Consider the following 16,358-nt stretch of genomic DNA (forward strand, 5'->3'; position numbering starts at 1 on the left):
TTTAACATTCGAGATATTCAAAGAGAACCCATAAAAGCAGTTGCTTAAAGCAATGGTGTTATTCCAATGTGCTAAAGGCAACGTCATGCTACCCAGCAATACCGACATTGTGAACACAGTTCGGTCATACACCTCAGCAAAACTAAAAGTGTGAAGAAAGTGCATAACGGGGTATGATACTGCATGGTGGCTGAAGCAGGATTTTGGGACGGAAGGGGGGAGTTGATATTATGTGCAGGCCATGCTTGTGGTGCCATGGGAAGAAGCAGGCACACCCGAGGTCAAGTACTAAAGAAAAGTGGGGAGGATTAACATACCAACTTAATGTGGTGTCACTAGAAAGTAGCATATCATGGTGTCCTCTGAAAAAAAGTGGGGGAACTCAGTCCACCCGCGTGTACCCGTGAGCCCTGGACCTATCTAGCCTTTGGCACAGTATGGCCACTGCTCAGAAACTCGCTTACACTACAAACGTCCTAAACAAACGCAGGGCTCCTAGCGTGTCGCCGTGGTCAAGCCTCCATGGACGCTTGAACGTGGAGCAGCGTCCCACGGAACACAGGGAGCGCTGGCATCTCTCCAGGGCCCCTATAAATAACTGCCGTCAGTGTCACACATCAAAGGAGGGCAGCTGATGAGAGGTGCTTCGGGGACTGTGCGTGCGTGTGTGTGAGAGTGGAGCCGGGGGCAAGGGGAGGGGGACGACCCGAACCCACACCCCACCCAGCCACTTTGCATAAATAAATAAATCACCGCGCAGGAGGGGGGAGAGGGCGCAGAGGAGGCTACACCGAGGGGAAAAAAATACCCCGCCAGCCCATCTGATCCTCGCCGTCCAGAGAGCGAGACCGCAGGAGAGCAGCGTGGGTCATGTTACAAAGGAGCGAGGATCGGCCACAGTGCAGCTCCCGAGCAGCCCACGGCTACACCTCGCCAATGGGGACTTCCATGTGCCACCTAACAGCCACCCTGCCAAGAAACTGAAAGGGGCAAAGGCAAGAAGCAAGCAAGCTGGACAAGACTTCCCCAAAACTTGTTGAGTGCTTTTTTTTCAGCAGCTGCTGGATCTCTTCATTATTTCCTTATTAAGGACGGGCATCATTTGAATTAGGTTTTCTCGTCCATCCCAAACCATTTCCTGGTTTCTGGGTGCGATTTGGATTTCTGCTTCCTGTGCCCACCGTTTCCTGGCGTGCCCTACCTGGGAGAGGAGAGGACCGGGGCCTGTTTATTCTATTCTATTTATTTATTTATTTGACTCCGGCTGGACAGGAGATGGATGAGGGGAAAGGGTGCGCGGGGGCTCCCGGCAGCGCCTGGGTGCAGGGGTGCAGGGCGCCCCACAGGAGGACGGCGGACGGGCGGCGGGGCAGTGGCGCCCCCCTGCTGCTGGGCTGCGGGTGCGCAGCGGTGTCTGTGGTCTCGCTGGTGCTCAGCCTCCTGGCGCAGGCGGGGACCTCGGACCTGCAGTCCCGGGTCGCGAGTCTGGAGGAGGCGAGGCAGCACCGGCTCGCCGCCTTGCTATCGGCGGACCAAGTGGAGACGGCTATTTTGGGAAGAGTGGATCGACTGCTGGAAGAGGTTTGTGAAAGTTTACTTTGCGTGTCTCTCCGTGTGACTGTTGCGAGTTCTACTGTTGGCGAGAGTCGAGTCGATGTTATTGTGTCTACGGCAGCAGCACACATTCCGCTGCAGCTTCCAGCTAACCACCTACAGAGCCTCTGGGCAATAATCGTGCGAGTGTGCGCACAGAAGGATATTCTGACCCCCCCCCCCCCTTTCCAGGTAATTGCACTGAGTTGCAGCTGACAATAGCCTGGGCAATTAACACCGCCCCATCCGTCAGGCACTTTTCAAAGCAGCACGCTCCTCTTACACCTTCTTTTCTTCACTTTACTTGTGTGAGGTGTTCTCGTGAGATTTTGGCGTCCCACTCATATGAAGAAGCCCGTCGACGCACAAGGCGCCCCAGCAACGGCAACTGCGCCTCGCAGCTAGACTGCGCGGCCCTGTTTAACCCGTTGTTGCTAGAATAGTTAATCAGGCAGAAGATCATTCAGTGAAAATATGCTGGGGTCAAAAAAAGCGCCAAGTGAGCAAGAAAGCGGTAGCAGTCCGCTATGTAAAACCCACAGCGTTACCAAGCTCTCCTTTTCGATGCAGTCTACACGTGTAATCGTTTTCAGTTCAATGGGACCGTACACGTACCCTTAGACGTGAGGGTCCTATGAAGGAGGGACGGGGGAGTGGGCTAGGCTGAAGTCAGGGACACACCACTGCACATGTGCGTGTTTTGGGTGCAATACATGTAAAAGAGGTACATGCTGACGGACCAATGGAATGAATGTGTTGGGGTCGTGGGATGCAAAAGAACACCCGGCACCCAAGTGATACATACTGTCCACGTATGTAAAGGACTGGCCGATTCTTCCAGGTTCCGTTTGCAGAAGCTTCACACGGGGCCAGTATCCCCCTCTCCGGTCTCCAGCACACCGCCCCCATCCGCATTGAAAGACAATTCAGTGGCGGGCAGATGGAATAATCATTAAACCAAGAAACGCCGCTTATCCAAAAAGCTGCAGCAGTCCCTGACGCAGAAGCGTGCGTGGCTTCAAGACGCGGAGAGCGGCGCTTCCTGGCTGGCTTTGGATCCCCGTAACGCGCTGTGGGGGCATCGTAACGTCCAGGCCATCTATGATGCGTAGAACTTACTGTGCAGTCGAACGTGATGGTACCCGAAAGAGTAAAGACTACGTCGACGTGCGCACGAGGCGTGCAACTTACACAACGAGTATCACTGCAATAGGCACATCAGCAGTGGCGTCGCTAGGGGGGAACTGGGGGGGGGGCGGCCCCCGTGTGTAATACTGCCCCCCCCCTTGTGCACACCTACCTAAGACGAGCAGTGACCATGTTCTCCCCCTACATTTGTCTGTGCCCCCCCCACTTTTGTCTTTGGCCCCCTCTGTGCCCCTCCTAAATGTGATTCCTGGCGACACCACTGCACATCAGCCCACCGCTCTCGCCAGTGCACACATTTAAAAACCGGATTCATGGGACTGTGCAAAGTGTATTATTGCAGTGAAAAGCCATTTTTGCAGTACAACATGAACTTTGCACTGACGTTGCACTGCAAAAATAAAATACCCTTTTGCACAGTTCCATAAATCGGGGTTTTAATGTCCTACCTGCATACCTATGACGCACAGTGCTAGGTTACCGGGCATCTCAATTATCAGGGCTCCGCATTTCACCAAAACACATTGACAAAGATTACAATGGGATACAACGTATGGAAGAAAAAAATAATGGGAGGTGACCCCCGCGAGGGCACAAAAGGAGAGGTACTCGCAGAGTAGGCGCGTGAGAGAGTGTGCCTGGGGAGAGGCGGGTTAGTGGGGGCGAGCGGGGGTGTATTTCACATCCCAGGTGCCCATTGAGGTTAACCACGTGAGGTTATTCACGCGCCGCGTTTGAGTCCTAACTCTTCCCGTAGCCAAGTGGTTTTCCTGGAGATTAAAAGCTTCAGAAAGCGTCCAAGAATAGGAGGCTAAAAGCTGGGTGGGATCAAGGGCTGCAGACCCCGGAGACAGGCGTGCTTGTCCCGCGCCAGTCCCTGGGCTGCCCGGTTTATTCTGCGCCGTCAGCCCGTCCTCTTGAGCGCTGGCTGGGGATGAGGGGGAGAGGGCAGGGCCGCCGTGTGAGAATTCGCACCTTGGAAAAGGAGGCGAGCTAAAGTGGCGAAACTCCCAAACTTGCAGGCTGGGGACGGGAGTGTCGCGTCTCGGTTCTGTCACTTGACAAGATGGTGTGATCCTTGTCAAACCAATCCGTCCGCAAGTGCCACTGTTCTCTCGTTAGAAACCCGGGGAGGCTTTGGAACACGAGAACCCCGGGCTCGAAGTATAAAGCAACAAGCCCACACAGCTGTTTTATGGGAGTTTCGGGGGTTTCTTCCACGCTCAAGCAAAACCCTTTGGCGAGAAGAGTGACCGGGCCCCAAAACAGATATATAGTTCATTTAACCCATAGTGAAAATAGGGCATAAGTGCGCCGCCCGCTCCACGGCGGCTTAATAAATTACATGTCTGGTAACATTGCTGAGTGGGTGGAGCGCCAGTTGCAGAAACATGCATGTGTGAACTGCAGTGCAGTGTTGCCAGCAAGATACCTCAGTGGGTTAACACAGTTGTTGAAGAGATGCGTCGGTGACATCAAATGCACACGTTCGAATTATAATTGGTACAACTGAGCTTCTTCTTCGCCTGCAGACCTTGGTAACACGAGCGCCCTTGTGTTTGGGGGTAATGGGAACACATTCGAGTAACACGGTCCAACGCTTGCGGTGTTTACTGAATGTAAATTGTGATTATTAGCACGTGCCGTATTTGGTCATTCAGAAGGAAACCGCCACGTCTGAGGGAGAGCGCAGTCTCTCTCAACGTGCCCTCTTTTGTGAGACTCCCTCGTTGATACATTATTTGTTCCGAAGAGTAACCCTGGCGTGACTAGATTTAGTGAAGTTAGGGTTTTTTCTTCGGACCTCCATTTTGCCTCAGCCATCCAAACTGATCAACCGACCCAATATCCGGGCAATTAGCTCGGGCCCGCTTTCCTCCCGTCTTAACGGAAGCCTGCCAAGCCAGCAAAGAGCCAGCGACATGTAGGTATAGCTTTTGTTCGGAAAGGTGTGCTTTGGGGGGATGGGCTGTGCTCGGACGAAAGGCGGAGGTTTCCCACCGTGCTTAGCACGTGACGGACGCCGCCTCAGCCTCATAAGCCGGTTTGCGCATCCGAACTCACTCAGGCGGATGAAAGGGGTGTCCGGGCCTGATGCTCTCACACACACACACCCCAGGCCTCTCTGCGAACGGCGCCAATTATAACAACGCTTTGGTGAGAAAAGTCACGGAAATGGAAGCTCCATGAGCATATAAAACAATCTTAACAATACCTAGGGACTTGTTCCTGTCTGGTGATAAATTGACTTGTGAATTCTTAGATTTTGGGGTTCTCCGACTTGCACTTTGAAAAACTGACCTCATCACCGAGGATTTTTAAAGCATAACAGTAGCCACCGGAGGGTCTCTCGGCTCTATGACCCACATGGAGCCAGGGGGTAGCTATTGAAGAGCCACACTTTCAGGGGGCCCGGCCCTAGAATTAGGTGTATCCCCTGATAAAATCCTAGCGTCTAAACACCCCAGACATTACAGACCTCTCTTTCAATACTCATTACAAAGCGCTTGTTATATAGGAACCTCATCCGTGTTTGTTATGTCAGGGAGCAGGTGTGAGGCTGCAGCTTCGCTGTGTTTCTCTTACCGAAGTTTGAGGTGGTCGAATGTAGACTACATTGAAAAAAACACATTCGTCGAAGCTGTAACTTTGCTTCAGCACCCTGACTTAATAATAACCAGGGGTCAAGTCCTAAAAAAAAAAGTGAGGGACTCATTAACATGGCAATTGAATGCCGTGTCACCAGAAATTAGCACATCAAGGTGCCCTCTGAAAAAAGTGGGGGGACTCTGTCCACCCGCGTGTACCCTCGACTTAAACCCTGACAATAACCGGCGTTCTTACACCCGACTTCATGCTTCTAAGCACTGTAATAACAGTTTGAACCCCCAAGCAATGGTGCACGATTGACCAACACCGGGAAGATGAAAGCCTGCCGTGGCCTTGCCATGGGATTCAAACTTGCCAATTCCTGACCACATGTGAACAGCGAGGCCTTACCCTGTGAGCTGGAACCCCTGACATAACTGTGCACCTCTCGGGATGTTTCGTCCAAAGTTGCTCACCTCATTAAACGCAGGACGGGTGGATTAGCTTTCTTGAGCGCTGACCGGGGTGCTACCAAGGGGCGTCCAAGGGGGGCCATGTCCACCCTTATAAAAACGCTGCCGTCCCCCACCACGCTGGTTCTGTTAATTATTTGTTTTGCTGTGCCACCCCAAGATTTCCAGTGACCTCATCAGGCAACCCGTATGAAAAATGTCTGGGGGTGCCGCTGGAAAGTGAGTCTCCTATTCGTGGACTTCACCCTTCTCCTATATCCGGGTGTTCGTGTCCACCTCACAGCGTGCCAGCAGCCCAATACTGGAATTACCTTAAACATTGGTAAAGTGCCGCTACTTGCTCATCGGGGAGGGAAAGTAATCACATGCTTCAATCCTTCTGCGGATGCCTTAAAATCTGGACAAACCGTTTGCCCAGATTTTTAACACAGTTGTTTTATGTCTTCCATAAAGCACACGCCTAGCTACGAAGTAACAGACCAGTCTCGGGAGGATCGCTCAGGGGCAACGCGCTCGTCTTGGAATCAGATCACTGCCATGCGCATGTGCAGGCGGCAGAGATCCTCATGGATTTACTGCATGTCTGCATGTCAACTGCTAGTAACATGCATGTAGTGGATCTGATCTGGCCATGTACTATAAAGGCTGGGTTTCCCCTTAACTGCCAGAGTCTATGCAAAAAGGACGAGCGTACTCGTCCTTGGCACTTAAGGGTAATGCATCTTCATTTTCGGCTGTTCTGGACAATGCATTGGCACCGCATGCATACCGGAAATCACCGAGCGCAGGCAGCGCAATAGTGTTTCGGTATCTCTGCACATTCGGATGTGCCTGGTATCTGTACATTTGCCTGGATTTGGTCCAGTTTTGGTGCATGAGTGCACATCAGAGTCAAACCATGCACGTTCTTGGTGGAAGTGGAGGTGGAATGGTAGCAGTAGGCAGATTAATTGCGTATCTCCGCGCATGTGTGTGTGTGCACACGGTAGAGATCCTAACAGGTTCACTGCATGTGTGAAGTTAAAGGGCTGGAAACATCCACACATTAAGGTTCTGCTCTGTCTCCAGAACTGGATGGTCAGAGTGAGTCTGAGTGGTCATGATAACAGTTAAGATCGCTCCATTGGCCAAATTACCAACATCAAAATGCCCCATGCACGCTATTGTTCTGCCTGGTAGAGGGCGCTCCAGGGTTCAGTGGTATATTGCGATGTTTCAAATTGAAGCAGGTCATCTCTTTTTTCCCAGTGACAGCGCTCAACATTTTTCATAAAGAGCGCAATATACAAATGTACTCCGATGGCCATAATACGCTTTGAACTGGGTTCTTTGTCTCGGTATGTTCAGGTCTTATGGAAAATGTGTTGCTTGTTAAGAAAATGTCTTCTCGGCTCTAACTCAGATAACATCTTGAGTGTCACAGCCCTTTACTTGTGAACATCTGTACATGTCTTCCCTTGAACTTGGCGTAATTTCTTAAATGACGCCTTGTCTGTTGCAAAAATCACTTTGGAACTTCTATTAGTCAATCCAGGGAGGGCTAAAATCAAGCTTTACCAACACGATTTAATTTGTACACAAGTCAAATGTAACGCGTACATAGACTTTAATCCATTCTTGTTTGGACGTAAGAAATTTCGCCAAATGGCTATTTGATCAAGTGTCCTTCGCCACACATTAGAAATCAATACGTAAGATTCAGACTAAACTTGTGGCCTACAAATGACATATTGGCAAGGAGAGGTTTCATAACCAAAGATCAAAACTTTTGTCGTTTCTCTGTGAATATATTCCAGAAAGTAACGTTGCAGCACTTGGTTGTTGAATGTCCTGCTTTAATTATAAAACGTCAAGTGTTTTTTAAGAATTTATTGATATATATCATCCTTTGAATGTGAATGAGTTATGGCAAACTATTTTTACCTGCTCCAGACTCTCAGTCATTGGTTCAGATTAGAAGGCTGTTCATGTTACACCCAAAAGATTATTTGTAGTAATACCAAACCAATAAGGATGAAGTGTATATATCCTTTATCTCCTATATTTTTGATGAATTTTAAAACTATAGTCTGGAATCTAAGAGTTCGTTTTAGATTAAGGATAATGATTATGAGGACTCCGGATTTAAGGATTTGAATTGTTCTATTCTGAATTACATTCACTGCCACTGTCACTGTGCCCAATGCATGTTAAGATTTGTCATTGTCATTTTAGATTAAATATTTTGATATTATAATCTTCCTGTTTTTTATTAATCTATGTAACTTTTGTATTTGCTTTTGTAATTAATTTGAAAGGTTGGTATTTTCAGCCAACCAAATAAAAAAATAAAAAAATAAAAAATAAAAAATAAAAATTATATATATATATATATATATATTGGTAGCAGTTAAGCACAGTATGCCCATATTTTCCACCCATTTCCTCCTACTGCAATGCTATAGAGCGCACATGGGCCCTGATTCATGGAATTATTTGCGTGTAAAACAGTGATTTGTGTGCCATTCTGCCCGCAAATCCCCATTCGTCAAACAGGCAGAATGGCACGCAAATCCCTGTATTACACGCAAATCATTCCATGAATCAGGGCGTTAGTCTCCAGTTCTGTCATTGCTCTCACACCATGTTTACTCCCAAATAAACTGAAGGAGCGAGCAACAAGTTTCAATAATATTTAAATATAGCTTGTTGTCTTTCTGAGTGAGCAGGCGGCATGAACTGCTCTTGAAACCCTATTTGGATTTGTTAGTGTTCACAATGCCACTAGTGAATCCTTCCTAGATTTTCTCACAGTGATTGATGAAGGAGGAAACACAGGCTTAAACATAAGCATACCACTGATAAGGTGGACTATGGGGATTACCAGATTTGGAATTGCTGGGAAGTATATGGCTCCTGCCTGTACCATAGGAGAGCCTAGTTAGCTTGAATCCAACAGCCACCCGGAGCTACTTTTGGCTCCCGAGGCCAACTGGTACCTTGCAAACATATATAGGTGACATTATCTTTGAGTATTTGAGAATGTTAATACAAATTAAGACATATTTAGTACACTTTTAAACTTAATGGTTCATACATAATGGGTAGAAAATTAAAGTTTGCCTCTCCTGTGGAAGTAAGATTTGCGTTGTGGTCCGTACTCGTTCCCGGTTCCCTCAGAAGTCCCTCCTGCCGAATCTATATGATCACTGCGCCGCCCATAATGTCGACTATTTATGAAATTGCTGACTCCCATTATGGCGTGGCGCAGTGATCACACAGTGCCCTGTGCCCTGCATTGCCATAACTGCCCCCCCCTACCCACTTACCTTTTCGGCGGCACACAGTGAAGTGTGCCACCGTCTCTCTTCCAACCCATTAACGTGGGTCTGAACTGTTGGGCCAGGGTCCTTTTTTCTTTTAAACTTTGTTTCTCTTTATTGTCCCCCACTACCATATCATGGAAGTGGGGAATACCCCCGCAACCCCCACTACACTGACAGAGGAGATCGAGGGACACCCCCGCAACCCCTGCTATCATTATTCGATGTAGTGGAGGTTGGCAAGTTCTTACCGCCCAAAGGTGCAGTATTTAACATGCCGTAGTGTTTGGGTGCATTTTACTATTATTCTGCTCCTGCCTAGTGCCTGACACCTAGGAGCTGGTTTCAGCTCCTGCTCGTTCAATCTGAATACTGAGCCATGGGGTTATGAAGGGCTGGTGCCAGAGTACAGTGGTTTTCGCTTTAACTTTGTTCCAATTATTTTTGGATGTATGGACTATTATTATCCCTCGCTATGAGTCTGTATTTTTTTTGAAGATCTTACCGATAGACCCTTTGCGACACAGCATACTTCCAATGCATTTGAAGACATTTTGCACATGCTCATGGTCACTTTTTGATGTAATCAATGTCATACCCATAATAAATTAGAACGATAACTGCTTGAAAACCAACTGCAATGGAGCACCTCTGTTTCTCCCATGCTTACGCGAAATGAAATGCCCCCTATAGTAGCCAATTGCAAAGAGTTATGCACAGATCACAACTGCAATCAGTTGCTCCGGGAATAGTTTCATCTCACATTAGTTGAACGAGTCCCACACCCATATTCGTTCCTCATACCAGGAATCACTTATTCACTGACATAGCAATGCTCACAGCAGCCCACACCCAATGTATAGTAAGTATTGGCAAAGCCATCAGTTTGGGCTTTCGGGTAGGTGTGAGAGAGGCGTTTGACAGGCACTGATATAATGGTCATACGATCGCTACAGCTGGAAAATGGAGGGATTAGCTGATCATCCGATGTCAGCACCTTGCAAAGTCTTAGCTAATAACACTGTTTGCCTTGTCATTGGTTGTTTTTAACAGAATTTCAGTTCATGGAAGAGATGTACATCTAGTGGCTGAAGGCACACTTTGCTAAGACATTTTTATTACACCAGTAGCCATTTACAGCTGCAATTAGGGCATTTCCTCTCAGCAGGATGCTTAGAAAAAACACTGACAGGCTGAGATTTGACATTACAGCTTCTATATCGAGCACAGAGAGATTCCAGGCGGTTTTGTTTAGGGTGTGAAGGGCGGGTATCATGTTCTTGGAATCTTTATGCACACGTTTATCATGTAATGTCCTTCTCCTGAAATGCAAAGTCTTGCTCTACCAGGTGTGTGCAGACTACAGTCTGCCAAACGCCCAAAGCGACTAATGCTATAAATATGTCCCATAACGTGACATTAACAAAACATAAAATAATCTAGATATGGCAGACGTCACTTGGCACTTTTAAACGCCCCTGTTATGGTTGTCAATTGGCCATGTGTGACAAGGTCTGCCAGTCACTTTGCAGAGAGCGTGAAGCACCAAAGCACACCTACATCATTGGTTTAAAAAAAAATGAAAAGATTGAGGATTAGCAGCTGGATAACACTGTATTACTATATATGTGTAAACCTTTTAACAGTCGGCATAAAACACCCGCTTGAAAGGTGAGTTACAAATGTACTCTGAGAGTGATTTTCTAAACATCACACATATGCAATGTTTTGGCTGTGGCAGCATCCCAAATCAACACGCCATTTTGAAAATATCTTCAGGAGAAAAGCGACTTTCTCTATGAACATCCCCCATTTTTAGAGCAATGGCCACGAGAACTATTAGGGGACAATAGGTTGTTGTCACATCCTCAACCGCTAGAGCATGGAATATTGGGGAAAATGGAGTTCCCAGCGGATGCCCACTTTCTCTCAGGATGGAGGCTCAGGTGCTGGCCGTGTGGATGTTCCCCATGCACCATGGGGCAGAAGAGATTAGGATGCTAGCTGGCATACATACCTAGAACCAGAAAACTGTGAAAGTTGAGTGAGGAGATCAGCATGCACAAGGGGTTATGCAAGGACCATCCGCAAAGGTCGGCCTTGCACACATCCTATCAAAGTGTATACATGTCTGGGAAGGGGACATCAAACCTATCCAGCGACTGTAGTGCTTGACCCATGACAAAGTCCTACCTCTATGGACCTAGCTACTTACATTGAAGTAGCAGAGGTCCCCAAATCCCTAAAATCGTCCAGAAACATAGGCAAACAGCCTCGTTCTGAAGGATGTAAAGCAGGGCTCGGCGAAACATTGGCTCTCCAGGCATACCTGCCTACATTTGAAAATCAAAATTCCTGAGATTTATGCCACGCCCACAGCCACACAAGACTCCGCCCATTTGCACACGGCCCCACCCACCTATCAAAAAGATAAACTCGGTTGCTGTAGCCTTCAGTTTTCTTACTATAGCATTGAAAATAATTATTTCAATGCTATAGTAGCCGAAATAATAGTGCTTTCAATCCATTTCATTGGATTGAAAGCACTATTATTGCTGCAGCAGCACCTTCAGTTTGCTTACTATAGCATTGAATGAATTATTTTCAGTGCTAACGTAAGCAAAATGAACGTGGCACCGCCGCCGTAATAATACTGCTTTCAATCCAATGACATGGATTGAAAGCACTATTATAGTGGTGCAGGCAGTGGGCACGAACATTTCGCGCCGTTTCCGGGTCCCGTCATATTCTCCACGTGTAGCCAATCAGGTGGAGAATATGACGGACCAGAAAGAATCACAAAATTCCTGAGATTGAAGGGACTTTTCCGGAGACCCGGAGAAATGCTTGAAATTCCGGAGTCTCCGGAAAAATTCCGGAGGTTAGGCAGGTATGTCTCCAGGTGTTTTGGACTCCAACTCCCATCAGACATAGCTAGCAAAGTAAATGATTAATGGAGAAAAATACTGGAAACAAACTAGCCAACAGCATTTGAAACACCTCCCTAGCTTTTGTAGCGGCAAGATTTACCAATGACAGTGTTTGCTAGTAAAGAGATGACCGGGATTGCAAACAAGAAGTAGCTGCTGTAACATTGAAAGCAGAACAACTGTTTCATCACATTGACTGGTCTTGTCACTGAGCTCTGCTTAAGAAAACCCCTTTTAGACATGCCTATATGAAACTACCATATGTTGTTTTTGGTACCTCCACAAGGTATTATTTACTTTGATGGTTGCCTGTCCCAGGCAGGCCACCGACAGTGGAGCTCTAGAGACAGTTGCCGACTCTCCCGCTTCCTCTTATCCAACCATGGAGTGATGCATACATGTGAACCACAGGGCACCAATCAAAAGGCTATAAAATGTGGGGTGAAAATGCAAAGTTTTCATGTTTGTGGCTGGCATCCTCCCAATGTGCCACGCAGGCGTGGGATTCTTTACAGTGGCTGCAGGGAACTTGCAGAAGATGCTGGAATTAGAAATGAATGGGTCAGAGTCAAAAGCACCTTAATACGATCGCGCAATCTGGCAAAGTAAAACCTTTGGCTAACGGATGTTGTCCAATGGGCAGAGTCCCACATTCGATATTTGGATATGAATACTGTTTGCTTGTACACCTGGTTTTCTGGGAAAAAGTCTCAAACTATTCAAAGAGAGTTCTGATTACTTACTTAAATGACTAAACTGTAGTGTCTCGTGGACAAGGAGGATGGCTAGTTGACGAACATAGTCTCCCGACTCCTAAATTCATTCCCGGCCCTCCGACTCCAAGGATCGCCTCTTCGTTTTAAATTACCATAGGATAACGTCAGGATGCTTATCTACAAGGCTGATCTATCCTTCATAGTGAAACGTGAATTGATGCAATGTCTAGAATAAGGGGGTCTGGCAAGCCCGGTGGCGTATATTGCGTCTCCCATTTCGAGCCTACTAAGTGCAGTAAATGAATAGAAAACGTTTAACTCAGGCTATCATTGGAGAAGCAATGAAACATATTTTCAGAGGTTCTACGTAATTTTGGTCGCAGCCAAATCCATCTAATATTTTTTTTTTCTTTTGAGCCATTTAGAAGCAAATATATGTGGGTGGGAGACCCCCCTGGCAGCCTCTCCTTTCCCCCCACCTTATTATTACCCTCACCCACCCCCATATATATTTACGGCAATGCAATGTTACCTTTTCAGAAATCCCATGGCGTTTTATAATGGGGCTATGTAGAGCACTTCACCACAAGTCAATCATCAAGCGTAAGTTATAAATTGGCTATTGGAGTCATCAGCCACATCAATACATTGGGCTGCATCATCAATATGATTGATTACCTGTACGAAATTGTTGAAAGGTCCAAAACAATGCTATTGTGCAGGGGGAAAGCTCAGGTGCAACGCGTTTGTCTTGGAAGCAAGACAAGATAACACAGGCAATACAGGTTCGAATCCCGATCCCGCACTTGGAAACCAATCTCTGGTATAAAGTGCGTTATAAAAGAACAATTATAATTATAATAATACTCAATACTGATATTAAAACTATTGCCTGACAGGTTAAAGGCTTGTTTTACTTTAATGGGCACCCTTTTCTAGCCGCTCTTTGACTATAAATGAAAAGTGTTGTGTTCAGAAATCCCCTGAAATTTGTGTAGCCAAACATGAATCCGTGCTTTGTCTCTGGCGCGTGTTTTTTTAAAGAGGTAACAGAAGACAAGTGTGCCCACATTTTGGGAGTGGGGCGAGTAGACGAGCCGCGCAGTCTGAAGATAGCTGCGTCTAAGTTCTTACAACGGACTATACTATTAGTATATGCGATTCAGGATGGACCAAAATGTGCAGATAAGGAAAATAATTGTGAATGAATGCTGAAGCTCAGTCGTAGCCCAGGAATCAGTGTATTCGGTGGAAAGGAAAGTGCAGGAGTAAGCAAGCCTTCATTATGTAAAGACGTTACAGCTGTAGCATTCTCTAACATGGAAAGTGATTGGGGAGCAGGTCAAAAGTCTAACATGGGGACCTATGAACTTTGCTCAAGTTTAACTGGTAGAATCACATTTCGCCGCATTCGATTTGCTGATTTTTGCACCGCAAAATATGACGGGACACCCCTTGCGCCCCTTCTCACCTACGCTCTCACTCCCCCCTGCTACATGCCTAACCCCAACAAACGCAGTGGGGAACACCTGATGCAGAGCACAATGCCAGAGACATGGGACCCACCAGGGCATCAACTGTGGCCAACGAAGTGCATGTTTGTGTTTATTTTTGTTTCTATTTCCCAACTACAAACTGATTTCAGACAATAGTTTGTATCATGCTGATAACGGAGATACGACTACGTTGGGGATGTCGGATATCTCAGCAGCCTGCGGCACAGTGCATCGTGACATCTTACTTTCCCATTTGTATGTGCGTGGCCAAAATGGTTTTGCTCCATTTTGGAGAACATGTCGCAACAGCAACATTTAGGCCCTTGTTTGTTCCCTAAGGTGTGTGTGATGTATGGCGTGACACAGGGTTCCCCCCTGTCTCCATTACTTTTTAATATTTACATCAGACCACTGTTTGACATTTTTCTTAGTCTGGACTGCTGTATAGCTCGTATGCTAATAATACGCAAGTTGACATTCAAGTTGGTGGCCCTGATTCTAGTCTCACAAATGGGGTTAATTGTTTAGAAGAAGTCTACATTCGGATACTAATCAATGCACTTCACCTGAATCCCAGCAAAACAGAAGTTGTCTTCCTTGGCCCAAAAAGTGCATTTCACACTCCCACAAATCTTTGTCCTCCTCCTCCTTTATTTAATTTACCCACGAGTTATAATCCCAAAGTAACAATTTAGGCTTTTATTGGCAAAAAAGACCTTCATATGAAAACCTAAATCAATCAACTCCTCAAAATATAATGGTATAAGCGTCGTCTACTTCCAAGAATTGTTCAGTTCAGTGACCAGCGCCTGGAAACCCCTCAGGGTATACGTGCATTTAAAAAATGTATTTAATCAATCGTCCAATCACGCTAAGTTATTCCTCTTATTGGAAATACAGATCACACACAAGATAGACTTAGCTTTATTTGTCAAATATCCGTAATGGAAGACCGGATTGATTTGATTGCATTTTGGGTGACTTTCTGGGAATGCATGGGCGATATTTTTTTCCATAAATATCTTTTTTTGCTGAGCTGAGTATATTGGTGAGAACTTTCTCCAGAGCCAGCGGACAGTGATTTGCCTGACTGCACCTTTGCTATTGATGCAAGGGAGTGAGCCTCATGGGCATAGGTTCATATTCGGCCTGTGACTTTATACTATATAGCTGATTGTTTAATTTCTCTTTTGGTACAGCAACAATTGCACATACAGCAAAGATAACGTTTAAGATAACGAAGGCCCTTTCTCGTCAATGACCCTTTGGCTATTTCTTCAATTTGTGTTTGGCCTTTATAAAAGCACTTTGTACCTCTCTGTGCATGAGCCATGACTGCCATGGCTATTTCTAATTATGGCACTGTTCAGCCATTGACCCAGTCATTACCATCCTATAGGCCCGGCCCTTTATGACAAAAAGGCAGGCGTGTGCTCTAAGAAGAGATATGATGGCCTGGATTCACACACCCCACTGAAACACGCTTTGTGAATCAGGCCCGCTGAGTGAGAGAGAGCAATTTCATGCAGGCAGCCCAATAAGGCTTTGGAGCAGTGATTTATAAACTGCACATCAGATATAAAAAGAAGACAACATTCAGAGGCTGGCTGAATTCAGTGAAAGAAATACAAATACACCCCATTTAACTGAGCAAAGTATGACAGTTATGATGTTCCCCGCTGCCAGAAAAATAGAACAAAGTGTTACGAAAAGAATAATTTAAAAAATCAATAATACCCATCATACTGTTAAAGAAAATCACATTTGTATTTTCTGTGTGTGTGTTTGTATTTTGACCTGTCAGAGGCAATACCCTGCAAGGGATTCCCAGTGCGTGACTCTACTGTACTTACAAGAGAAGGAGACGGAAAGGAGAGAAGATCAAAAAAGATTTGGAAGTGTTTTCTTGCTGTTAAAAATGCATTGTGTTTTCTTCCACAGTGCTAAACAACGATAACTAATATATACATATTGTATCACCGATTTGGGAATAAAAACAAGTTTTGCACTCTCTAAATTACAGAGACAGCTGGAATATGTGAGGCATAATACTCAAAATTACAGGGATTTTAGTGTCACGTCCAGTGGAATTCATTCAACACCTCTTTAGATG

At 46.2% G+C, this 16,358-nt stretch overlaps 1 protein-coding gene across 1 annotated transcript in view; it reads left to right on the top strand.

Moving 5' to 3' along the window:
* Positions 1-784: 784 nt before the first annotated feature.
* LOC138472495 (collagen alpha-1(XIII) chain-like) overlaps positions 785-16,358 on the top strand; it is a 179,053-nt gene continuing 163,479 nt past the window's right edge. Inside the window, exon 1 of the mRNA XM_069610708.1 lies at positions 785-1,581. Within this exon, the coding sequence (XP_069466809.1) occupies positions 1,276-1,581 (306 nt within the window). The 5' untranslated portion in view covers positions 785-1,275. The remainder of the gene's footprint in view (positions 1,582-16,358) is intronic.

This window comes from Ambystoma mexicanum, chromosome 8, assembly GCF_040938575.1.
Source record: "Ambystoma mexicanum isolate Mex_15411 chromosome 8, UKY_AmexF1_1, whole genome shotgun sequence".
NCBI classification, from domain to species: domain Eukaryota; kingdom Metazoa; phylum Chordata; class Amphibia; order Caudata; family Ambystomatidae; genus Ambystoma; species Ambystoma mexicanum.